At 35.6% G+C, this 22,449-nt stretch overlaps 1 protein-coding gene across 5 annotated transcripts in view; it reads right to left on the reverse strand.

The window, feature by feature from the left end:
- LOC111593318 (5'-AMP-activated protein kinase subunit gamma-1) overlaps nucleotides 1–22,449 on the reverse strand; it is a 66,846-nt gene that overhangs the window by 9,973 nt on the left and 34,424 nt on the right. For 3 of the 5 annotated variants that reach the window (XM_030222847.1, XM_030222848.1, XM_030222846.1), the window contains 2 exons: nucleotides 17,536–17,572; nucleotides 371–504 (listed from right to left, as the gene is read on the reverse strand). In XM_030222847.1, coding sequence (XP_030078707.1) covers nucleotides 371–504; nucleotides 17,536–17,572 — 171 coding nt within the window. Of the gene's footprint in view, nucleotides 1–370; nucleotides 505–624; nucleotides 1,250–1,723; nucleotides 2,428–14,371; nucleotides 14,526–17,535; nucleotides 17,573–17,857; nucleotides 18,222–22,449 lie in introns of those variants that run through there. The other 2 variants (XM_030222849.1, XM_030222850.1) reach the window with 2 other exon arrangements.

Consider the following 22,449-nt stretch of genomic DNA (forward strand, 5'->3'; position numbering starts at 1 on the left):
GAATGAAAAGGGAAATGGGAATAGCGCACAATTGAATGCGGCATTAAGCTATTTGTCAATGTCAAACTAATATTGTGGTTAGACTGAAACAAGAAATTCTGAAAGGAATTTATATAAAAATGGTATTGCCAAAAATAATAAATACCAAATAATAAATGTAAATGAAAATATGCCACGAATTAGGGAAACACTGTTAGCGTATCTTAAGGGATTTTTAAAATCTAAGTTCTCTTTGCTTTCAAAATAGTGGTATTTTACAGTCTCTTAAGGTAAGATACATATGAACAATCTCTAAGGGTAAAAACTATTGAATTACCCAAAACTTCAATTATTTAGTAACTTTCTTTTGTTAAATTAGAGGATTACTTACACCTCTTGAGTCTCTGAAGAGTATGGCTGCATGGTGAGGATCTAGAGTGCCATCGCCGCGATAGCTGCGACCGGCTGCACCCACCGAAGCGCGTCGTTTCTCCAAATCCGCCGACGCGCGACGCATGTGAGCACCTAATAAAGAGAATAAATTCAATAGTTAGATATAAATATAAAGAAGAGAGCTTTAGAAGAGAACGTAAATTAAGACTAACTCTAGCTAGACAGCAAGTACCCAGAGAGAACCAATGTTACCTTCGTTGACTATGCGTTCATAGATCTTATAGGTCTCGCCGCAATCCTCCAAAATGCGATTGGCTCTCGAGAGCGTGTTAACGTCGAGACTCTTTGAGCGTGTGCGAAAGTTCTCCTGCGGATCGTTTTGTGGGGAGGTGCAAACACTTTGGGCATCATGATTCTTGCGCGGCCACACGTGCATCTTCTTGCCCAGAGTCTTGAGCATCTCCTGTATGGAGTGATGGTTGTGATGATGATGCTGATGGTGCTTATGCTTGTGGTGCACTTCCTTGTGGCCGGACTCCTGTTCGTCAATGCTGAGGCTCTTGGCAAAGGATGAGTTGTCGAAGCGTTGCCGCCCCACAGACACGTTCAGCGTGCCGCTGTCCATGCTGTAGACAGACTGACGCGATCCGCCGGCACTGTAGTCATCCATCGAGCTAGCTGCCGCGTTCACCCTGTGAAATATCGATATGGCAGTGGGTCGCTCCGAGCTGCGCTGCTGCCCGCTGGCGCCCGTGTGCGTGAAATACTGATGATCCGCTCCGCTCTCGTAAATGTCATCGAGATCGTGTGGAAAGTAGCCGCCCGATGGCTGCCCAGCAGGTGGTGAACCAAACTCAGGTGCGCCCCGACGCATGCTCTGCAAATAATACGTGCGTTTAAATGGGGCACATTGCCTCGACCTTCAATTGCAATGGAACCCTGCTTCAGTGACTGCAGCCCTTGTTTCTTTAGATCTATTTTAGCATCAAATCGATTCTAATAAAATTAATCGTCCGGAAAGATTTATCGATAAAGTAAATGTAATTGTAATCGATAACTAGTAAAAATATGCTTAGAATATAATTTTAATTGAAATTGACTTTATTTATATTTGAATTTAATATTCAATAGGCTACCAAAGTCTATCTCTACCTAATCTATTCAATTTCCAATTTAAACAAAAGCAATGCAGCTTAAACTGTCATCAGTTAACGATGAATCGTGACTTTGCTAGAGATGGACTTGACAGATTACGAACAAATTTGATTTCATGAGAAGTGAGCAATATCGTGTGCTGCAGTGCGAAACAGGGTCAATAGCAATGTTGATAAATTGATTGATCGTTGCTTACGCCATATATAGCCGGACTATGAGATCTTTCGAAGAAACTGCGCTTGGAGGAGGGTGTACGCTTCAAGCTGCCGCTGATGCCGGATCCGCTGGTGTAGCAGCTGTCGTAGGAGCTGCGCTGACCGCTCTGACCACCGCCGTTGGCCTGATGTAGCGGCGAGTTGTTGTAGTTGCTGTGCTGATGATGATGATTAGCCAGCGACTTGTGGGCATCAGGTACGGCTTGTGGCTGTGAGTGGCGCTCCGTCTGCCACTGGGAATAGGCGCTGCCTGTGACGCCGCCTAGCGCCGAATTGTTAGAGTTATTCGAATTGCTGCTGGAACTATTCGAGGAGGATTGCGTGCAGTACAGTGTGCGTTCCTGCAGAGAGGTGGATGGCTCGTACGAGTTTCTGGAGCTGTTCTGATTGGACCAACTGTCGGCGCTGCTGCTGCTGGCGCCATTTGCGCCGTTGACACTGCCAACGCTGATTTGCTTCTCCACAGCATGCTGCCGATAGAGATGGGAGATGCCGTGCATTTCGTTGCCGTTGTTACACTTTTATGGCGCAGTGTAAAAAAAATTTTATAGTTGTCAATTGCACCTTATGCGTTTGTCAAATATGCTTATTTACTTATGCTTTCTATATTTGCACTGTCACTCTCTTTCCACCTTCTCTCTCACTCTCTTTATCTTTCTCTTTTGTAAGTCACATAATCCTGGCACTGTAAATGAAAAGCACTCATCAGTTGTCGTTGTTGTTCTTCTAGCTTGCACTTGCACTTGTCAAAAAGCTTTTGTGCTTTTTACTCTTTGCCTCTCTATCACGCTTGGGAAAACGTCGTTAAGTTGAACGCACTCAAATTAAGTCAAAGCTGCAAACGATGGCGACGTCGACGCGTGTTTAGTTTATATATATACATTTTTTGTCGTATTAATATTATTTATATAAATGCGAGCACACGTCTATACGTGTGAGTGTCTTTAGTTATTGCTTTATTTGAGCTAGTTGTTAATATAATTACATTCGCTTAACAGCTACTATAACAGTTAATGCAAACATTTGCATTTGCTGTTAAGCGATTTAACAGAGACAACGTCAGCGGCCAGCGACTGCGCAACATGCACTTGAAAAAGTTCAACCCACCCCCAAAGGCCATCGTGTCAATGCGCGAGTAGCTTTTGTTTTGCATTGTTGCGGCTGCAGCAGCTGTTGCGCTCTTGTTCTGGGTTTGTTCTATACCGCGTACAGTTGAAAAGCCTCACACACAACCGTAGACGGCTAGCAAGTGACGCGATATTGCTTGTGACATTTTGGTCACCTGACTGACAGCCCCGCTGTATTTATATGCGTGCATACATATAGTAAAAGCTTGATTGAACGAACAACCAACCACGTTGCTTGAGTTGGCGTCGAATAAAGATATCGAATAATGGTAAATAAAGAATTAGTAATTTTAAAATATATAAATAAGATTGATCGATCGATTTCACTGTATTTTAACATTTCTATTAGCTGTGCTTGTTTGAAATTTCTAATATAACCAATTTCAAGCTGCTGTATTGACCTAAGCGCAATTGCCACTTAGGCGAGCTTTAATAAAGACATATTATAAACTGATAAACTCTCCCTAAAAAGCTGATAGTTTATATTTTCATGCACATCTGCTCGCGCTCTGCATGAATATCAACAAAAGCAACGTTGAAAAGAGACAAGAAAAGCGGCTACTGCGGCTGCCGTAGTTCTATTTTTATCATCAAAACGAAAATAATGTGTACAAGAATATGATAAATAACTAACATAAAAGACAATTTTAAGTTGCGAGCGCGTAATTACGTTTATTGATTACATTTTGGAGACGCACAGCAAAGCTGTTAAAATGTTTGCGCAATCGAGCGTAAGTTCAATTGAGGTTAAGTTGCAGCCAAGCAGCGCCTCTCACCCACAACCGCAACCGTAATCAAATTTGTGTAAATTAATGCGAATTATTGAGACGCTCATATATATATGCACGCACTCACACACACATACACATTAAATTCAATAGTAAGAACATACACAAACAGACGTCCGTTTGTCTAAAAATGCCAGCGCAGACTGAACATGCGAGAAAGAAAAAGAAACACTGTGTGCACGTGCAATACGTAAACAAGTGCCAGAGAGCGACTGTGAGGGAGAGCGAGTGGGAACAGCGCGTCAGCCTGTATGTATTATGGCGTAAAAGACATATTGGCTGGCAGCTGAATGATGCTGTCTGCTAACAGCGCACTGTTAAAAGTTAACAGCGTCGTGGCGCATTTACGGGTGGGTGGGTGATTGGTTTGTTTTCCTTTAGTGTTGTTTACATGGCGAACATGCCGTGGCCATCACCGTAATGAATAACACTTAATAACGACCTTGAGCAAACATAGTGCAATTAAATAAGCCATTTCCCCACTCGCAAATTGCAAATGCAAACGCAAATGCATTAACAGAGTGAAATACAAATGGAAGTGGATATGTTAAGTGCGCATTAAGCAGACTTTTGGTTTTCTCCATCGGAAAGCCTTTGGGAGCTGTTAACCTTTTTTTTGGAGAGGTCATAAATAAGCGCCCCATAAAGTAGCACAAAAATCTGCGAAAAAATACGCCGCAAACGACTAGAACGTGTCCTTTATTCCAGAGAAAGAGCAAGGCTACCAAGAGGGACAACGCATGCGCTGCTTGAAAGTGAAAGTATATAAAGCATGTATTTCGCAGCTATTTGTATATATACCTGTATGTATGTAAATACATACATATATTTTGCGTATATTAGCTTATAGCCATGCTGAAAACTCGAATTGCGCATTTAGGTCAAGTTGATGGAATATTTAAAGACTATCAGCAAATGCAAAATTAATAACTGATAAGTCTTATCAGAGCGCCGTCGCTTAACTTAGATAGACAGACCCCCACCAGACAGGAGCCCAGATAAGTCGGCCACTCTCAAATGCCATTGTTGTTATTGGGGTCTTAACTTGTCAGTAAATTGACAAAAAAAATCAACGTTTAATAAGGAACACTTAAAAAGTGTTTTTTTATTGGTCGTATAAAGAACAAGGCGGTGATAAGCGACTGCGAAATGCGCTGTTGAACGTCCTAAAACTAAAATCAATTGAAGAGATTCTACTTAATTAATTAATCTACTACATAATGATAGAAGACACATGGAAAAATATAAATAATGAATATCAACTTTTTGCGCAGTGTATAATAATTGCTTAAGAGCAAAATTATTGTTTAATTTTTTTTTTTTTTTTTGGCAAATATTTTCGGTTGAATATGAAACCGCACTGCTGACAGTGGTCAGCATTTACCTTGAACGTGATTGGGAATCGGATATGCTAATACATGTATGTATATGTATAAGCATATGTATATATATTTGTATATATGATCATTTTTGCCATAGTCTTGCGCCCCGCGTCATGAGCTGAACATGCGCCATGAGCATTGTTCCAGAATGTGCCCAGTTAGGCGAATTTTTGTAAAGTTTGCTTTCTGCGAGGCAGAAAACTCCAATTACAAATTTAAATTTTTGCTGATTTTTGTTTGGGAATCATAAACAAGTAACATATAAAGGTTGATATGGGTTCGATGACTCATCGCTGAATTCGAGCAATAATTATTTGTTTTAATTTATTGAAAAATATATTTTTTCTTCTGATAAGCAAATTTTTATATATGTATACATGTATAAATATTGATGTGATAATCTATATATAGGAAAACTTAATGTGTATTTCTCTATATTTAGACGGAATTTTCTGCACTGCAACCTTAAGGTCACGGAGTCGAGTCACTGACCTCTGCATTGACCTACTGCACACAGCCACAGTCACCGTCACACTCACAGTTACAGTCTATTCTATTTACTGCTGCCCGACATGCAGCTCAACCTTGAGCACGAACTTTGAACTTTACGCTCGTTGAGTTTTATAAATTATTAGAACAGAGTGTCTGGCCTGACCTTGACTCGCGTTTCGGAGACTTGCGACTGGGCAATGCACAAGCCCATAAAACTGTCATTATAATCGAGAAAGCCGAGTGATATCTATGCAACTTAGTCAGTTTTAATGTGCATCTATATGCATATGTATATATGCATACATATATATGTGTCACGCACTCTGTTCCTCTCTGCCTCTGCCTCTGCCTCCGCCTCTCGCTCTTTGCTCATGTTTCCTAACTGCTTGCGGTTCCGCATGCAATTAGACAAATGCAACCGGAAACGTTTCTCAACAGAAATTAAATAGCAAAATGAAAAGAACAAAACTTTGGCGCAATATTCAATTCCTTTTGTTTCACGTTAATTAGTCGCAGGTTTCTAGGGGATGGCAGAAGAAAAAACCTTCATCAAAAGATTCGTTAAAATGCATCGAAAAGTCATTGAATGCGTTTTATGTAATTTTTCGTTGTTGTTTTTTTTTGAATGGCTGCCAATTTGCGACATGATGGATGATCCTTAGCTGGTTCATGGATAGTACATTAAAGTGTTATACGTAAGCTATTACTGCTGACAGTCGGCTTGTCTATAAACAAGTTTCGAGTTTTACTGCAATTGTCATAAAATTACTAGGCGTTTTGTCTAAGAAACAGTTTCCTTCTATCTGTTATATAAGCAAGAAATTGCTTACTGTTATAAATAAGAATTACTTTTGTTTTGTAAACTGCAAAATAACTATTAAATGAATTGTTTTACAAACTGTTATATAAACTTTTGTACAAACTGTTATACGAACTGTTATACAAACTGTTATACAAAATGTTATCTATTATAGTTTTATATTTATATATCTATTATATCTTTATATTTCGGGCCATATACAGTTGTACAATTCATTTATTATACTGCTCACAGGTAAATAAATTCGCAAATCTTAATGGCTGCTAATTCCATAAACCTGAAAAAGACACAACTAAAATCGTTCGATTGATAACTCATCGTATGATTCATGAACAAATTATACAAAGCGCTTCCCGAAACTGCAAAGCACAAAGACGAGACCTTTGGGGCACTCTTTTCGATAATTATACAAACTGACGACGACGACTACGCTGACTACTTGATCGCAGTGGACTCTTGCGTTTGCTCTCTGTTATATAACAGCTATACGCTATTCGTCGGCGACTGTCATGTAGAGTCCCATTCTTGTTTGCATTAGCAGTCGAACCGGCAACATTTGCATTGAAAACGAGCCGGTCGCCGCTGAGTTCTCTACAGGTAAATACTTGATACTCTGGTAATTAGGTACTCGAAGAAATGAGTTGAGTTTAGTTGAGCTGCCGCAGCGGCGCCCCGTTGGGTTTTTGATTCAATTAATGGGTTCGCTTTTTGTTTGTATCCTTAATGGAAGCGGCAATTGACTTATTAACAAAATCAACAACAGCCGGAAAAATCGTTAGGTAAATATAAATGAGAGGCGCGACTTTTATTTATACTTCAACGATAAACGAATTCAGTCTCTCTTCCGCTTTACTGACTGACTGACTGTCAATCCGATTGATCTTTTATGTCACTATCTGATAATACCTATCTATCTGTCCTATTAAATGCGTTTCACGCGCCGCCTTTTTTGCGCCCGAATCCACTGAACATTTGAACATTAAGAAACGATTAATCAAAATACAAAAACCTGACAAAATTAATTTATTTTGATTACAAACAAAACTTAGGGAAAACTTTCTGTGTAGAAGTAGAACTATAAATAGGAGGTAGCTTTCAAATACTAATCAAGCAGTGACATATCCAGCTAACATAAATGTTAACGTAAAACTGTTAAAAGTGAGTCAAATGTTGTACTGTTACGATTTTAGAAACACCAACTTTCTTTAAATATTTTACTATAACTTGTAAAGCATGATGCTGATTTTTCTAAATGGCTAATAGTTTTAAGAAATCCCTAATGTATTTAAGCTTGATAACTGTATCAGAATTGTTTACTTTATTCTTATCTCCTGCAGAATAGGGGTAAAAAGCTATTTTTAACCAGCAGTTCTTGACTCAGCAGTTTTTTTATTTATGCTGACAGCAAACGCAGCCTAATCTGAGCAGAGGCAGGCACCCATCCACCTTGTCCCTATCGGAACGTGCTTGCCTATCGTTGGCCAAGTTTATGTGTGTTCTTGTTCCCACTTGGATACATAGTATACACTATGGTCTAGATTCTTTTATATGTACATATATGTTTTTCATTTCGTTTACGTCAATGGAAATTTATGTAAATGTGTGGCACGTTCCTCGAGTCTTTTGCAGTTTGTCAAGAGCCGCGAAAACAATTCAGTTCAGTTGCTCTTACTGCGTAGGTGCTAATTGGATTTTATGAGTTGCCGTTTGCAACAAATGGGCGTGTCTGACAGTTATTGAACTTGGAACATTAAGTGCTCACAGTGCATGATATATAGCAAAAACAATGCTGCAAGGACAAAGGAACAATTAGCAAATGGCAAAAGATGCGATTTTAACAAAACACAAGGATAGTGTCCAAGCTGACAACATAAATTTTAATCAGGCACGAATAATAGCTGACAGAGAAAACTGTTTGCGAAAGTGAAATGTATTCATTCGAGCGAAAACTCATTACCAATATGTTAAATAATAATTACGATGAGCTAAGAAATGATAATTTATGTAACGATGGTTCAGAATCGACAATATATATTTAGATAAATATTAAACATGTTACGCAAAAAAATGAATAAATAAATAAACCGTTTAACCTTCTGAATGTCATCTTAGCGCCAACTAGAAGCGAACATCGTCATAGCTGTCAGCTACAGCAGAGGCTATCAAGCGTTACATAACAGCCAGCTTCAGCCATTTCTGCATGATAAATAACTTAACACTGATTGCTATATGAAATCTTTGCAAATATTCGTTAGCATTCTTCAACTTGGCAAAGCGAAAACAATTTGTGCACTTGCTGCGTTGTATTATATTTATCAAATACAGCCGAGAACAGGTTTTTTTGGATCTATTCCCTGGATTTGTTCCCAGCTGCCCTGCTAAGGTTAATTAATTTGTTTGTTATTGCGATATGTAAAAACTTGTGGGCAAAGTAGAATTTATTTGCTTTACCTCGACGTTGACGATAAACAAACAAATAAAGTCAACATTACTGGAACTAAGTATTATTATTATTATTATTGCTGTTGTTATCAGGAAACAACAGCAACAACAACGGCAACGGCAATTGCAAATATAAGACGTGGCTTTGCATCTAGATACATATATGAAGCTATACCAAACACAAGTATAATATATGTATATATACAGATGTATCATTTAGAATGGGGCCCCAACAAGTGGCTGTGTGCAAATTTATGGAACGCCACTGGCTGAGGGCAAACAAATGCAAGCACTTATATATCAAATATATATATATATAGCCTGTGTACAATGTATTATATATGTGTATCGTTCATATTTACATTAGAATTGCCAATCGCTGGCTCGGTCAGCCGGTTCAGTTAGTTATCGACGTGTCTTGTTTACCATTCAAAGTCGAGCGAATCGAGCCATTGTTGACCAACCCCAACGACTTCGTTGGTGTGGATAGTCAGAAGAGAGCGAGCTTATACTTTTTGATTCCGCCCTATACTTTGATTCAAGGTTACATCCATATTGTATTCAAAAATATTATTACTTGAGGTCAAAATGCATTTGCTTGTGACTATTTCAGAGAGATCAATTGAAAATGGGATAATCATAGAGATAGTAGTGCAAGAAGTTGAAATATATATATAGATATAGAGAGAAAACAAGAGAGAGCGAGAGAAAGAAGAGTGGATAATATCTGTTAGAATCGCGTTATTGGACTGCGTGTCAAAATTTGCAATGTTCTTATTTAAGTATTGTTTTTACATTTGTATTTGTGTTTAATTTTTTTAGCATTTACTCGACTTTTGACCAAAAGTCACGTTCACACGTTTCAAATGGGCGAGATGGCCGATAGGCTATAAACCGAAAAGAAACACTTTCCGGACGTAATCAAATTCAAATGTTATATACAAAATGTATTTCACAATTTATTGATTTAAATGAAGAATTCTAAATGGACGTTTTGTTTAAATATTAAGCAATCACTAAAAGTTTTGAAAACTATAAAAATTAGTTTGTCATTGACCGCGATAAATAAAACGTGAATTTAGTATTTCAATTTTATGTTTTAAGTGAGTCAATAAGGAATGAAAATTTATATTAAATATGGAACAATTTTAAAAGTATCCTTTTCAAAAATAATTGAAACAGAAATGGTTTTGAGCTCAACTAAATATCGATTGCAGATGTCTTGAGCGTTTGTAAGCTTAGTTAAGGTCTGGTTTATCAACACTTGATAGGTTGCTCATTATCTGAGATTATTTCTGTGGTTCTTTGTCTTATTTTTCTTTCTTCTTCTTTTTCTTCTTAATCAGCACATGCCACAAATTAAACATCGCTGCAGGCGGTCGTCGTTTGTCGTTCCTCTGGCTTAACGACCTCGACTCAGACCATCTCTTTCTCTCTCTCTCTCTTGCTGCTTTGCGTTTACGTCACCTACAGCATGACCACGCCCAACTGAAGCTCATAAACAAAACACACAATCCCACACAGGCACAGGCACAGGCAGAGACAGTTGTACTGTAGAAAAGTTCGAATGTCCTTGAGCTGTTTTGGCCTGCGGCAACTTAATCCTGTGTCATACGGCCTATGGAACTTTGCCAATGATAAAGCGCGCCATATGCCAACATACGACAATGACACAGCAACAACTACAACAACAACCACAGAGGTGATTCCGAGTCGTTTCATAAAGGATGTGCATCATTATCATCTCAATAAAATAATTCAGCTTTTAGATACTTTTTAGCTCTGCCCAAGTATTTTCTGCTTTGGCGACGCCACGAGGCAACCATAAAAGTCAGCAATTAAAAGGAAAGCAAGCTTCAAGGCATGGAACACAATAAAGTCCTGACTGAGTTAGCCTTATCAACTCTAATTATTGGATTGACTACGTACAAGTATTTTAAAGATTGGCTTTTGGTACTCGCTTCAGATGCAATCTATATACTATACTTATAATACTGTATGTAAACTGGTTTATAATTTTGAATCAAAGGTTTAGGTAACAACAAATTTAAACATTTGCTTAAAATACTCTAAACTTGATTGCATTATAATAAGAAATGAATTTGAATATTTCGAACAATTATCTGAAAAGATCTACTGACATCTTTGGGTATCGTATTAAATATAAAAATGATATAAATATATATATTCTAGTGTTTATTAAAATAGTAGTGATGCGCATCGACACCCTGTATTTGCTAAGTATATGTGTAAATTTATGCAGTTAGCAAAGTTTGAAGCAAAACAATAATAATACAAATGCGTTGCAATTAAGGCAATCAGCGCGGCAACATGATAAATTCACAATATGAACAAAATTTATGTTGTTCGGTTTATAATTGAACAGAAATTTAATTGCCGTTTTCAGTAAGTTCCTTCACTTGACCCAATTCACAGACGACCCCAACAACAACAACAACAACCAATGTCTAAGCTTGTTTTGTTTTTCTCAGAAAATGGCAGCGGAATATTTCAATCGATAAAAGTCGCTCGATTGAGGTATTTGATTGACGCACAAAGCGAGTGTTGAATAGATTTATGATAGACCACAGCAGTTGAATCGAGATTTAAACATAAATCATAGGCAGCTGGCTGAAAATACTAGAAAATTCTCGTAGCCTAACGTCGAAAGTTTAACGAACTTTACTAAAGATTCGACTCTCAGTTTTCAATATTTCTTTGTTGATTTGAGAGAAATAAAAGTCGAGCTGTCGTGTGTAACAGGTTTTTGATTTCCATATGTATCTTGAACTATTTGCAGCTGTATCTGTATCTTTTACTGACGTTTCAGCTTGTGCTTTTACGCAGTTCACAAACTCTAACTAAATTTTGTAGTGCATTAAAAGTTAGTCAAATTAAATCAAATTATTGCAGCAGCCACATAATGCAATTATGAAAGTTTATAAGTTATGAAAATGAAGGGGGCTTTTCGCAAGGTCAACTTATATGGCTTATTCAGAAGTCTGGAATGTATGAGACTGCATGAACATAAAAAGTTATGTATATAAAAATATAATTTCAGTGGCATAAAAGAATATAGAGAAGTCTAGAATAAAAGTATCTTTTTTTGTTAGGAAGTTCAAGAATTGCGTATTCATAAAAATACTAAATGTAAATCACATTTTTTATAGTCCAGTTCAGAGAAAAGTCTGATGTAAGTAATAAAAAGAAGTAATCAAAACTATGATACTAATTGCTCTGAATTTATATGCTATATATAGATATATCTATTGTCTAGACTATATTAGACTAAATATGTTGAATGCTTTTAATTAACGTATGTCAGTCTAAATAATCATGTATTTCACATTTTTTAGTCAATTCAATAAAATATCTAATATGAAATTATGTAAGTATTAAAAAACGTAAATTCTAAGAGTTTTGAATATGTACGCTACATAGATATATCTATTGTCTAAACTAAATAGGTATGCTAATTAACATATGGCAGTCCAGTCAAATCCTCACATTGAAAGGTGTCAAAAATATATGTGAAGCTATAAAAATAGTTCAGGTTTCTTTTCTTTATTTCGCATAAAGTATTAGAAATAGTCAATTATTATTATTTTTCTTATCTATTCTATCTATTTATTTTTATTAGTATATCAAATCTGTTCTATATTCACTTTCAAGTGAACTGTTACATGATGTATCACAAGACACATATGTTTAGGCATATGCAAATTATACTCTGCACATACACAGACACTGGCGCTCGCACTTCCGCTGCTCAGATGCATGTATACACGGATATACACACTCATACACTTATACACACATACATTCACACACACACTGTTACACAAGTTCGGCTTGCGCAGATTGTTTTTTGCGTCGCAAATGAAATTTTTATACCTTCAATCGGTGTTTCTTGTGTTCTTGTTTCTGTTCTGTAGCTCGTTATCATTCTTGTTGTTGTTGTTGAACGAAAAAGTAACTCGACTGAAGAAAATGAAAATACGAAACACAATCCCAAAGCAAAATACCGGCAAAAGGGAGAATATAAAAAAAAGAAGTAACCAAAAACGCGCTGCGCAATTTCTTCGAGTTGTTTTTGTTTTTGTTTTGCTTCTTCTTTTGCAACTTTTGCTTCCCCTTCAACTTGTTCTCTCGCTTTCGCTTAAAATAAACGCAATTCGAAATCTTACAAAGCCGGGTGCTGCTTCGAAAATATCAATATTTCAACAATTCTAATGATCAAGCAATTGAGAAAAGAGAAAACAGAAAAACAAAAATAAAAATAACTCAAATATAATTCGATTAGCTTCACGCCTCAAACAACAAAAATGTATAAATCAAAGAGATTGCAGATATTCGTATAAATATTTAAAGTTGAAACAGAAATCTCTATAAAAAAAGAAGGGAAAATATTCAGATTTCGTATAAGTTTCGGAGAGGTTTATGATTTTGTATATTAGAAACTGACCTATTCCAAGCGTATTTCAATTGTGACGCAATTTGTTTAGTGTTTATAAAACTGATTTGTAATTATTGTGTAAGGCATCAAACTACTAAATATATATATATGTATATATATGGCGACTATATATAGAGCGGGTTATCGCTCGACCACTATGGAAGACAACGACGCTTGCAATTGATTCTGCTAACAGCTGCAGTTCAGAGGAGTTCTTATCAGCAGGCTCTAGTTTATATAAATACTTATATATAATATTATATATAATATAATATAGTCAAGAATAATAATGTTACGCTAATCACGTAACCAAGGCGATAATTTATTACTTTTATCAGATTGAAAATGAAAAGTGAAAGGAATGATGGCTGTCATAGCTTAAGAGATACAGAGCCATGAAATGTTGATTAGATTAATAAACTTTTAGAAATATTTCACATAAATATCTCTTACAATACCACTAAATTAACGAGTTAATATTTGCTTTTATTTAACGATCTCTAGTTCCGTTCACACTGCTAATTGAAAATGATTTCCTCTGCTGGCTGAACGCGCTCAAAGAGGGGCCGCTATAAATAATTCTCGGGCAGGCGCTATCCTCTATGCTGCTGCTACATTTCCAGAACATTTAACGTTTCACTCTTTCTTTCTCTTTTTCTATCTTTTTTGCACTTGGCGCAACATTAAGAATAAACAATAAAATTTTTTTTCTTTTAAATTTTCGCTGCGGCTTTTGCGTCACGAAATCGCCGCAAATTCGGCGCCTGCTGCCATTAATCAAATTTCTTTGGCTCAATTCTTATTTTTCATTTCAGCTTCTGCTGCTGCAAACAAAAACAACATTGGGAATACAGGTGGAGATCGTAAATGTACAAATAACAGCGAAATTTTTTTGCCGGCATTTGTTGAAAAGCAAATGCCATTTGCTTAAACTATCTTTCTTTATTAAAAAAAAATATAATTATAAAGCTAAAATGATTCAATTAATTTGATTATTAATTCATAAATATATATATATATATATATATATATATATATATATATATTTTATTTTTTATATATAAATATTTATTACAACTTTGACGTTTTTCCAAGCGAAACTTGTAAATAAATTTTAGTTACATTTTGTTCCTATTTGACCTTAATGGCTGAAAACCTTTTTTTTTATAGCTTAAGTTAATTTTCGAAGTATTATATTTGTTGTTTAATCTTTACGTAAAGTGCATTGTTTTGAATTTGAATTTTTATGAATTTTTCTTCACTTCATGCACTTTCCACAATATTTTGTTAAATGCTTTTTTCACTTCACGCAACGTTTTATTTTACTTCAGTTTATTTTGTATTGTTTATTAACAATAAAATGGCAGTTTGAAATGCTCGTTCATGCATATTTATAGCCACCGAGTCGAAATAAAATATTTTTTGTTTGTGATTTTTTTGTTTTGTACGAAAACCGCTTTAGAAAATCAAGTTTGATGAACACTCAAAGTTTTCTTTGTTGGATTTTTGTTTTTCTCCTTTTGAATATGATTTTTAAATGTTATTGAATATTTTAATTTGCTGTGGCTAGTTATTAATGAATGACGCATTAAACTATGCAAGTATTTAACATTCTTCAAAAATGAATTTTAAGAATTTGTTGGCAAGAAATCGCCCTCGAAATAAGGCGTCAACAGTTCACGTGTGATCGCTGACACGTCCAACGCGGCCGGCGATTAAAATTAAACTGAAAGTCAGCAATGTTGTCGCCGCCATGTGGCCAGGCTAAACCGCTGCCTGCACACACACACGCACACACACACACACACACACACACACACACACAAACACACACACACACATACACGCATTGGGGTATATAGAGTATGTGCAATTGTATCTGTGTGCCAAACCGGCAAGACATGTGCCAGCGTATGCACGCGTGTGTGTGTGCTTTATATATGTAACAGTAGAAAAAGGTGAGCACAACAAAAAGTCAAGCGAGCAATGCGCACGTAAGAGCCAAAAAAGACGACATGCGGTCTGTAAACAGCGAGCGGACTGTTAAGCAATGTAGGCGTGGCACTATTTTTATCTCACGTATTTATCAAAATTACGTTTTCTGGCTGCTATGTACTTAAACGACCTTCGCTGTTAACTAACAGCGCTATGTAGGCGACAGTCTTACTAATATTTTTGCTAAATTTTGCGTTGTGGCTATCTCATGAGCAGTCGACCTTTACTGTTATTTAACAGCGAAATGTTATTTACACGTAATTTTCTGCCAGCTCAATGTTAACACGTTAGAAGTATTACCATAACTGTAATTTGTATATAAATACAAAAATATTGGATTAAAATTATTTGTGTTTTTTTCACCCATTGGTTAATTAGTGATGTTCTTTTGTTTTTACATCACGCATTTGTTGTGTTCCATGCATTTTTATTTACATTTTTGCGCTTCCAATTTGATTCTTGTTCGTGTGCGCTGCGTCACGTAGACAGCAGCCGTCTCTAGGTGGTGGGTGAACAAACAGAAACACATACAAAAAGCGCCCTTAACATTATCTATGCGCTGATGTGGTTCTCCCGCGCTCGCAACCGCCGGAGCTCTCTCTCGCTCTCTTGTTCTAGTTTGATATGTTGCCTGTGCGTGTTTTGTGAATGTACTAGTGTGTAGGCTTAACAGACTTTCGCTTATGAATGGTTTACTACAATTGAAAACAGACAACAACACACACCCACACACAACCGTCTGCGACTGACTGGCTGCCTTCAAAATCAATGCCGGTTAATTGTGGCGACTTTGCGCAGCATTTTTTGCCGAAGCTTTTTTAAGTCAACAACATGAGATGACGACTTACATATACAAACAGACTCTCAAACACTTTTATAAATATATGTACATATATGTATGTATGTGTATGTCTTAATGTAATGTATTTGACGCGCCTCTTTATGTCATTTGGCCGGCTGCCGCCATCTCTTTCTCACGTTTTGCACATGATTTAAGATTACGTCATGGCCAGACACTTGATACGCTGCCGGCGACGAACAACAAGAAAAGCATGCAAAAAGTACATAAATACAAAGCCCAAAATATAAAATGCAAGACAACAACCACAACAATAACCCAACGGATGTGTGGCAGCAGGGGAGATTAGAGAGAGATAGAGAGAGAGAGCCTGCACGCACCAGGTGGCATTTACAAAGTTGTTTTGTTATTGTGCCCTGACATTGAAAATGCAAGCCATATTAATATGAACGGAGCAGTAACAAAAACTGCAGCCCATGTAGACATAAACACCAGTCAAGGTTTCACGGAAAAAAATGCAAAAAACTTTCAAGGTCAGACAAAGGGTAAACATACAAGCAAAGACCAAACTGCATCAACAGTTAGTTTTAATTCGGAGCCGTTCGCTCTCACAGTTCTCGCTCTCGCTTTCATATTGTTGCGATTGCGTATGTTTGTATGTGTGTATGAATTAAGTGGTCTGATCTTTTACATGGTACTCCGCATAGAGCTCACACAAGAATATGGCCATCCCCTTCAGACCACATTTTTCTGTGAGTGACATTATTCATTATTTTGCTTTTGCTCTCTTCTCGCTCTTTCGACTCTTGTCAGTGTTTACGGTTTTGACCAGTAGTTGCATAATCCATATTTATACAGTTGTCGCATTTTGCTGTTCATATCTATGCTTGTTTGTTTGTTTTGTACATTGTTAATAAGAGCAAAGCACTTAAAATGTAAATACATACAAAATAAACTGTTAAACTCTTGACTACCATTTCTGATTCATACCAACTAAATCATCACAACCAAACAAACAGACAGACTCCGATATTTGCCTTATTTGCATTTACATATGTAAAATGCATGGCAAGCAAGGCAAAACATAAAAGCTGTTTAACAGTGTTAGACGGCCTATGTAGCCTCTCCCTTGCACTCCTTTGCCCACTGTTAATAAAACTTCAGGTTTTACACATCGGTTTAGTTATTTTTTTTTTGTTGCGTATTTTCGCTGTTTGTTTGTTTGTTTTACTCGACGCTGTTTACTTTATATATTACATACACATACATATGTATGTGTATTTTTTATTTTCAAAGCCAAGGTTATTTTGGTTTGCTGCTTAATATATGATTAGCATAAGCTGCGCTTTAATTCGAAACGCAAACAGAATTAATTAATGTAAATGCTAACTGTCGCTGTAAAATAAATGTTTATTTAACATATACCTGGGCACTTGCTGCATCAAATTAACGTAACTAAATAAGGTAACATTTTTATTTGTTTCGTACTTACTTTGCACAGCCAACTGTTGTTGATGCGCGGCAACGCGCTGCAAATAGAAATTAAGAGAATATTTAGTACAGCACGTTTAAATAAGAGAATTATAAATAAAAAAATTAATTTGTTGTTTTCAAATTTCGCGCGCACTGTTACTTCAATTAACAGCAGACCTCCGGCACTTAGCGTGTGCACGAACCATTACTCACTTAACAGAGCGCTGTTACAATTAACCCAACTGCTAAGCTGACCTTTTAAATGAACCTAGACTATGGATAATTCAATTTGTGTATTGTCTTTTTTATGTATATAAAATTGTTATTAATTATTTTCTTACATTGGCACTCGCTAACATATTACGCAGTCCGTGAGCTTGTAGTGTTTGTACATCTAGCGAATGGCTGCGACCGCGCGGAGCTTTTGTTGTGGGTGAGGTGGGGGGCGGACCGCTGCTCGATGTGTTTGAGTGGGTGTGGCGATACAGCCAACGCTTCACAGCAGACATTTCGTTATAATTTGTGTGGCTTACTTAAGTATTACAACTAAGCTAAGTATGCACAGCCGATAAAAGTAGTTGAAAAATGAATTACATAGTACCCATTGGCTCCACGATTAACAGTACTGTTAACAATTAGTCGCGTCGCTACTGTGCGCTAGGTGGCGCGAGCAGCAGCAACAGTTTTTTATTTTATTTTTCACGGTTTGGTGTTGTTTATCATATTTTTAAATATTTTACTGCATATGCAATTTTTTAATATATGTTTTAATTGGTTGTTGTTGTGGTTGCTTGTTATAAATATGCGAAATTTGTTTGTGTTTTACTCGTCTAAATTACTTTTTTTTTAATTTTTAATTATAGGTGCTTGTTGTTGGCATCTTTTTTCTGTTTTTCTTTTTTTTCGAGGAAGCGACAAGTAAATGAAATAATTGTTGACGATCGCACAGAAAGGTGCACAATAAATATATATGTAAAACATATAAAAATTCGCCCCCTGACCATGAAAATGTCAACGTCTTTGTTTGGGGCGACTGATTTACAGAATTCTTCAAGTGGAAACAACAGAGGCGGCACATGTTAAATATATACGCATGCCTGCATGCACACACATGTTAATAAACTCACTCACACACACACACATACTTTGATGCACTCTTTGGGTCACAAATTAATCCTTGACCCTCTGGCAAGCTTTTAATTAAGAGAGTCAGCGAGACAGAGAGAGAAAGAGAGAGAGTACAAGCAGCAAAAGACTCTAAAGCAGCAGCAGTAGCAGCGGCGGTTTGTGACGCATTAAAAGTTTATTCAGCGCAAGGCGCTTGCATGCTTAGGGGGGCGTGGCACATGGGCTTGATTGACTTTGTCGTGTCGCATAATTGAAAAAAAAAAGAAATAAAGAATAGAAATCAAATTGATTGAAAGGTAAAAAGCAAACAAAGTGACCCAATATTGAGGCGAATTGAAATGCTAGAACAAAAAGTGTGCGAGTGGTGAAGTGAAGGAGAGCGCGCATAGAACTGTATACAATTTCGACTAAGCCCAAAAGGCAATAATATATTGCCCAAAAGGCAATAATATATTAATAACCCAGAATAAAGAGTCATACATAATAAAAGTACTAGAATGAGCAGACAAGTGGCAATTTTGCATTAAAGTCAACCAAAATCAAAGAGAGGCAGCCAGTCACAAGAATGTACTACAGAGTGTACTAACTCTATTATATGCATGCTGAGAGAATGTTTTAACTTTATTTCCTTAATACAGGCCTGTTATATCAAACAAAGTAAAAAGAGAAAGAACAGAATATGATAACGTAAGGATCTATAAGCGAACTGCAGATAGAATGTTCCAACTCTTAATTGAGCTTGCTGAGAATATGTACCAACACTTAACTTGCTGAGAGGATTTACCATCTGATTCTAGGCTTGCTAAGAGCATCTACCAACTATATTCTAGGCATGCTAACAGAATGAACTAACCTTTTTTCCTTTATACTGTTCTGTTACATAAAGCACTCTTAAAAGGAGAAAGAGCTAGCGATAATGCACGGTTAGATAAACGAACTACAGAGAGAATGTACCAACTCTTAACTTAGCTTGCTGAGAGAATGTACCAACTCTATTTTAGACTTGCTAAGAGAATGTTCTAACATTATTTGATTTATACTGTTCTGTTAAGCGCTTAAGAGCGTGGAATATATATAAAAATTTAACATTTTTGGTCCAGCTGAACAATTCCTTAAAAAAATGAGGCATGTTGCTTAATAAATTAAAAAATATGGCAAAATATTTGTATTTTGAAGACAAACACGTTTAATAAATAAAATCTCACAGAAAGCTAATTTTAGGCTTTACGCTATTTGTCCATTTGGGACTTGTGCTTATTTATTATTATTATTTTTTGTTTTACGTCGAATTTGTATTATTGTATTTTTCCTTCATCGAGCTGTCTATCTAGTTGAGTAATAGGTATTTTATAGCTAGCTGTATTTGTGTAGCGACAGCCTTTAGTTTATATTATTCTAGTCAATATTTGTGCAATATTCTGTTCGAGAATTTAATGAAAAACAAAAAAGAAAACAAAAACAAACTAAGAAAATATGTGGAAGAGCAAAATTTGAAACAATTCAGAAGCAAATAAATTGCTAAATACATTAAAGCTAATTATTCAACTGCGAAAGCTGTCAGAATGTTGGCAAAATTTACAACTGGAGAATGCGAAAAGCCCGAGGAGAAGATCAGGCGATCAGACGAAGCTAACAATTATGAGGAATTATGCAATAGCTAAGACTAAGTTTAATTTCAGTTCACGCTGAGATCAAACAATAAGAAAAGCTAAAAAAGCTTGAAATCCTCAGATAATAATGTAGTCTAAAAACTTGTTTTTCTGAGCTTTAACTGGGATATGAGCTTTCAACGCTAATGGAAGCTTTTTATGGTATTTATTATGTTAATGAAATACAAAAAAAAAACATTATTATAAGTTAAATGTATATGCTAAATAATATAAATAAATAAATTTATATATAAAAAAGGATTAAATATAAAATTTAATGTATATATGCTTTTGAAATCAGTGATCTTGAAATCCGTTGATTTTGAACTGTAGATGGATAGTTAAGTTTTTCTTTGGGCTTTATTTTCCTGATTACACATTTTAAATATTATTATATGTTTATGTAATTTTTTTAACTTTGCTCAGAGCTAAGCCTTCCCTCACAGCACTAAGCGCTCTGATTAAAGCTAATTAATCAACTCAAAGCTCACTTAAGGCGAGCAAAGTTAAAAAGGAAAAGCTTCGGCTAATGTTTGTTAGTTTTTCTATAATGAAAATCGCTCGTTTATATCTATTAGTTAATACCATATGCAGAATATGTGGAAATGGCAACAGAAAGCAGAAAGTGAACAAATATGTAGCGAACATCGTTGTAGTTGTCTTCAAGTGGTTGACCTTTAGACGTGTGCAATAAAAATAAATAAATAAATCTGTGAAAAGATTGCGACTGTCGTAGCTCAAATAGAGGAACAGAAACTGAGACAGTAGCAGCAGCAGCAGCAGTTGAAAATCTTTTGAAACTTAGAAGCGCTCGGCGAACTGACAAATGATTAATTAACAATCAACTACAAAGGAAAACAAAACTCGCAATTATTTATGTTTTTTTAGGCTTTCTTCTATTGCCCAAAAAGTCAAATTAGTTCCGAGTAGCGAATTTCTAAGTGAGAGTTACGCAAAATTTCATTTCCTTCTAAGACAGACGAAGGCGTTTGCGCCCAAGCAGTGGGCGTGATTTATCACCCCGTAAAGATTAGACAGTTGAGCGAGCTATTGACAAGCAAAAACTACGATCGATAGAAAAACACGTTTCACTTAACAATATCAATATGTGAAACTATATATATATATATATATATATATATATATATATATATATATATATATATATATATATATATATATATATATATATATATATATATGATAAAACATCGATAGATATTCAGTTATTTTTAATAAGACTCATAGTATATAGTTAAAAGTACAAAACTTCTATGCTATGTTATGATAGTTCCATATCGAAAATCTATTTAAAGCTCTCACTATGAGCGTTGCAAATTGAGATTGGTTAGCACAGTTAGCATAGCCATAGATAGCCCCGAGATAAAGCTTGAATTGAACGTATTATAAAAATCCACATAAAAAGCGTTTAAGATAGTAAACAAATGTGCTTGAGGAGGAAGTGCTCGACTAGATGATACCCTTAGCCACGGTCGAACTGCATTTTTTGCCATCGCCTTGCCTTCATCTAAATAAGTTTACGATTTCTATTTATTATGGTCTTAAAATTGCGTTCGATAAACCAAGGTTAGCTTAAAATATCGATCTCGTACTCGATATAAACCAATAAGATTTAAATCGACATCTTGAACTAATTTATATAATCTCTATATATAGATGGTTGCGTTAATCAAGACTTTAGACACTTTATGGACTCTGCCACGCCTCCTTCTGCCATTATATCCTGCATTTCCATTTCCATTGTGTTCGAAAGTCGGAAATGTCAGCTTTGTTGACTTACAAATGTAAACAATTTCTATTTGTTTTTTATGTGGGCAACAATTCCTATTTGGAAATTTTATATATTACTAATCTCTATACCAATTTTTTTTTATCGAAAAACAAGCGAAACATTATTTCCAAAAATAAATTGATTAAAAAAATACAATTAGAGCAAGTTGTGTAAATAATTTAAAAATAAAAATATTACTAATTAAATTTATTTATGAAAATATAAGTTAAATAAATTTGTAAATAATGTAAACTTGAATTAAATATGTGAAACATTTTTTTAATAATTTAAAAAATACAAAATACAAATTTAATTAATATATATTTCTTTTATAAATGAAAAATTTTTTCTTGAAATTAATTTT

The sequence above is a fragment of the Drosophila hydei genome, unplaced genomic scaffold, assembly GCF_003285905.1.
Source record: "Drosophila hydei strain 15085-1641.00,03,60 unplaced genomic scaffold, DhydRS2 tig00000063-arrow-pilon, whole genome shotgun sequence".
Classification (NCBI taxonomy): Eukaryota; Metazoa; Arthropoda; class Insecta; order Diptera; family Drosophilidae; genus Drosophila; species Drosophila hydei.